Here is a 5,247-nt window from a genome sequence, read left to right on the forward strand (position 1 = left end):
CTAAGACTGTCTTAATAACTAGTCTGACCAACTAGCAGGAGGTCAATGAGTAGAAAAGTTATGACCAGGCCTCCTAAACGACTATGCCATATTTTTAATTTATTATTATAAAAAATAAAAATAAAACATATTTAAGTACACTTTAAGAGTTTATAGCAGTAACGTTAGCTTTCATTTGCTCTCGCTCGGTTTTTACGCGTGCGCTCCCAAACTTTGTCATGTGCACTCGTGAATCTCTGCTGTGCTTGCTCCTTTATTGTCTTCTCTCCTGGATTTGATGTTTCCAGAAGCTTTCGACCACCAGACTTTCACGATTGACTGATGAAATAACAGTGTAGCCTACCGGTAACTTACAGAAATTACGGATTCACCTTTGTTTCATCATGAGATAGCATTTTCAAGCTGATTTTAGCCGCTAGAAAGTTCTCTAGTTATTTTATTATTTAATAGTTGTTTTCCAGTTAGACCCAAGTGCTTATTGTAAATATTGAATTTTATTCAGTGAACTTATCATCAGTAGAATATCGGCTCATGATTCCGTTGATATTTGCAGTCCATGCGTTTTTCTGTAATTCATTCATCAAGCACACCATCGAGTGAAATGAACTAGTCAAAGCTGGGCTGCTTCGTAGTGAACAGGAACTGTATCAAGTCTCGCGAGAGGTGTGTGTGCTCTGCTGGTGGTGCATGATGCGTCAGTTGCTCCGCCTCAAGTCTTTCATAACATCCCAGCAAAACAAAATTCCAGAACAGAAAGTAATTACATCAGTTCAGTTGAGTGTCTGCACACACACCACAGCACAACCACCGCTGGATCCAGTCAAGACCCACAGCACCTGTCAGGATGATCGTCAAAGTTCATATCATTTACTGGTAGGTTATTTATATAGGCTATTTATTTGGCTAACGTTACACTGTTGACGCTCGATCCAGATTTTCGACAGAGGCTTTTCCCCTTTTTTAAGAATCTAAATGTATAAACTACACGCCAAGTTTAACACGTTCGAAAAAACGAACTGTTTAACCAATTAAAGCTCACTTAATTAAATTCTGTATTTGTCGGACAGCGTTGCTGTTGTTGTTTCGCTCAATGTGTTCTGGTTGTTAGGTGTAGCTGCTAGTGATGTGACATTTGAACCGAGGCGTCGAGCTTGTGTCGAGAAAAAATGGGCGTGCCAGATGAAGCCTTGCGTTTCTAATGAGTTGGATTCTTGCATTGATTAAATATTTTTACTTTACATAATAAACATGTTCGCGAGCCAAGACTGGAATCAGAAATGTTAAATGATCCTTTCACCGGCTCAGTCTCACTTTTTTACGAAACAGTCCCGTGGTCCTCAAACCTCCCTCACCTAACACCCCTGATCCAACTTATCAGCTCATTAGTACAGACTGCAAGACTTGAATTGGGTGTGTCTGATGAGGGAGACATACAAAAGGTGCAGTCAAACCATAGTTACCATGCAAATTAAGGTTTGACCATTGGTGAATACAATTTAAATGAGTGTGTGTTTGTTTCTCATCTCCTAGTGGTGGATGAGGGTACAGGCCCAAGGTAGGTTTTATTTATTACTTATATTATGTGTATAATGTAATATAATATTAACGTGTGGAAGAATCTTGTGCATCTATACATGATCTGTTCTTTTGTTTTGCAAATAGTTCACCAAACTCAAGACGTTGCTTGAGGATGAATTCCCAGGCGAACTTGAGATCGTATGTGACTTTAATGATTGCCTTTTTTTTTTATGATGTAATTTTGAAAATAAAATGTACAAATGGGAAAAGTGTTGTTTTCTCATAATTTTTTATTTTACTTCGATTTCTCATGTTTAGACTGGTGTGGGTACACCATCAACCACAGGCTGGTTTGAGGTGGAAGTAAATGGCAAGTTGGTGCACTCAAAGAAGGTAAGAGTTGATCCTCTCTCACTGTTATATATTGCATTTACCATATATAATACATATTGCATTTACCATATATAATACATATTGCATTTACCATATATAATACATATTGCATTTACCATATATAATACATATTGCATTTACCATATATAATACATATTGCATTTACCATATATAATACGTATTGCATTTACCATATATAATACATATTGCATTTACCATATATAATACGTATTGCATTTACCATATATAATACATATTGCATTTACCATATATAATACATATTGCATTTACCATATATAATACATATTGCATTTACCATATATAATACGTATTGCATTTACCATATATAATACGTATTGCATTTACCATATATAATACATATTGCATTTACCATATATAATACATATTGCATTTACCATATATAATACGTATTGCATTTACCATTATATGACTTCTTGCTTTATACTGTTTCTTAATTAAACTGTATGAAACAGAAGTTGCAATAGTCTTTTCTTCACTATTGTGACATGTATCCGGGTCAGACATCCTCTTGAACAAGAAAGAATGTAGGGCGTAAACAGGGCGCCCTCGTGCCAGTAAACACATCATCAGAGAAGAGATGAAGCGGCAAGAGGGAGGGGAAGTTATTTTGATTAAAGATTACAAGGGCACATGAATAATAATAAAAAAAAGATGTCCACGAATAATAAATAGTGCAATATTCCTTAAAAAAAGAGAATTGTCCATTTTTATTTCATGGTGACTTTAAATTGTAGTTAAATGTCTTCTTAATTACTGCACAGTCTTTTTGATTGAATTGTTTGCTACTCAAATCTATTATGGTAAAGTACAGCTGTAATATTTTATATTTGTCTGATATTTTCTTTGACAGAATGGAGACGGGTTTGTTGACTCCGATTCAAAACTCAGAAAAATCGTGAGTGCCATTGAGCAGGCCATGGAGAAATGAGCATGACCTGATCATAGAGGTGAGAATAATCCACCATAGAGCCTTTTTGTTATAATATTGGCAAAATGCACGTTAACATCTCATCTTCTTGTCTTTCTATCTTTCTTTTTAATTCTATTTTGTCTTGTATTCTCTCCGCAGCTTTTCTTCTCTGTTTGTTGGACTCCTGGGCAGGGCAACAATGATGGTGACTTCCAAAGTGTTTTCTGCATGGATGTTGCTTGATGCTATCCGCTCTTCCCGGGAGAAGACACTCAGAGCAGGAAACTCTATATGTAAACCGCTTCAGATAAATGCTTTAACGGTTGAAAAAATAAAGGGAAATGATAAAATTAGATTAAAGTTGAGGTACTTTGGGCTGTTGTTTTTGTTTAGTTTTTCTCTGTGTGTTTGCCTCTGTTACAGCGCACAATTTACAAAATATTATGGCATTGTTTAAGATTTTCATGCAATAAAAAATGTTAATGGTGAAGTATTTTGTCTTTTATTTTTCTACGCTTTTTAAAATTCCCAATTAACAATGTGACATAATGTGTTATTTAGCAAGGCATAATGTGAGTCTCTGTCATTGAAGGGTTCGGAGCATTATCAAAACATAAAATCGAGGGAGAAGATGAAACTTTAAAGGGACAATTGATACATTTTACAATCTTGCCATTTTAGTTCCATTCAAATATTTTGCTTTTGTGTAATTATACAGATGAGCCAAAACATTATGAACACCTGCCTAATATGCTGTTGGTCCTCTATGTCCTGCCAAAACAGCGTCGACCCGCCGAGGCATGGACTCTACAAGACCCCTGGCCCTGAAGTTGTCCTGTGGTGTCTGGCACCAAGACGTTAGCAGAAGATCCTTTAAGTCTTGTAGGTTGCGAGGTGGAGCTGCCGTGGATCGGAACTGGGACAACCCACAACACTTGCTGTTTCAGAAGCCCTTTTCACACAGAGATTCCAGGAAATTCATCAATAATTTGTGTCGGGATCATTTGCTTTTGGTTCATTCCCACTGGCAGTGATTTTCCGGAAGATGTGCGCATGTTCACACGCACAAAAAACATTTTTTAAAGGTATAAATCCACGTAGTCTTTCAATTACCGGTAATATGAGGTCATGAAAATAATCATTTAAAGTCCCCCTCTGGTGAAAATCAAGCTTTTAATGTTGTTTATATGTCTATGTGGTGTTTTTAATGTGCTTGTCGCTGAGTATTTTCTCCTTAAAACTGCAGTGAATCAAAGACTGTCTCAAAAACGTGGTTTAAAATCGTGGTTGTTTCTGACCTCACAAACTACCTTGTGTAACCAATCACGTCAAGGTGTTATCGTAAATGAGTGAATCTTTGAGCAGGTGTGAGTGAGTGGAGGCGGGGTTAATTTGTATATTCACAGAACTGCATATACTAAATGAGGCAAGGGTGTAGAGTTACATTCAAGCTATTTTAAGGTATGAAGAATTTTTTTCAAGGAAAAACTAATTTTGGTGATCAGAGATCACCAAATCAGAGAGTTTTAAGGGATAAAATTATTGACAACAGGGGTACTTTAAAGTTGGCATGAAACAAAAGTTTTGATAGTCTTTTTTTTCTTATTATTCTTTATTGTGACAATTATCCACATAAAATGACTTCTCGAACAATAAAAAAATAATGTATGGTGGGACTTGATTTTGTCCATCGGGAATTAACTGGTTCATTAAATCGTTGTGGTTTTCTATTAGTGGATCTCCTTGATACGTCTATTTGATGTGCGTGTTTACATATGACGTATTTTTTAGAGTGTTTGCTCATCTGCAATATGTCTTTAGGATGTTTTGTGTCAAATGTCAAATAGACGTTTAGAAAATGTCTTTAAGATGTTTTATGATTTAGAATGTAAAACGGACATCTTAGAGACGTCTATCAGATGTTAGTGAACAGCAGAAGAGAAGTCTGGAGGGGAAGTTATTTTATTAAATATTATGAGGGCACATGAATAAAAAAAATAATTTATATTAAATGATCCAATATGTTATTAAAAATATAGGAATAGTACATTTTGATATAATTGCAACTTTATTTGTAGACACTACAATCCCTATAGGCTATAAAAGCTGGCAGGAACCGTGAGAGAAACCAGACACAATTGCAATAAATATACATATCATTATGTAGTTGAATAGGCTATATGTATGCCTCATACTAGTCATAAGTTCTTTGAATAAAATATAAATTGATTATGTCCGAAGACAATTGAGTTGCAATAGATGATATAATCTGTCCCTCCTACAACGAGTGATGCAGAGACACAAATGTTGTAAATGCCACCTAACAAGTCCCGTAATTTTGTAATACAGTATCCTAACGAGACAGTAGGAATCTTTTGTGGCCT

General features: G+C 35.6%; 1 protein-coding gene across 1 annotated transcript; it reads left to right on the forward strand.

The window, feature by feature from the left end:
• Positions 1-6: 6 nt before the first annotated feature.
• Positions 7-3,353, forward strand: selenow1 (selenoprotein W, 1). Its single transcript, XM_079607280.1, has 6 exons — positions 7-873; positions 1,531-1,555; positions 1,663-1,716; positions 1,837-1,911; positions 2,804-2,900; positions 3,023-3,353. The coding sequence occupies exons 1-5, from the start codon at positions 845-847 to the stop codon at positions 2,879-2,881; spliced, it is 261 nt and encodes an 86-aa protein (XP_079463406.1). The 5' UTR covers positions 7-844; the 3' UTR covers positions 2,882-2,900; positions 3,023-3,353.
• The last annotated feature ends 1,894 nt before the right edge of the window (positions 3,354-5,247 follow it).

Source organism: Phoxinus phoxinus, assembly GCF_949152265.1.
Source record: "Phoxinus phoxinus genome assembly, chromosome: 3".
Classification (NCBI taxonomy): domain Eukaryota; kingdom Metazoa; phylum Chordata; class Actinopteri; order Cypriniformes; family Leuciscidae; genus Phoxinus; species Phoxinus phoxinus.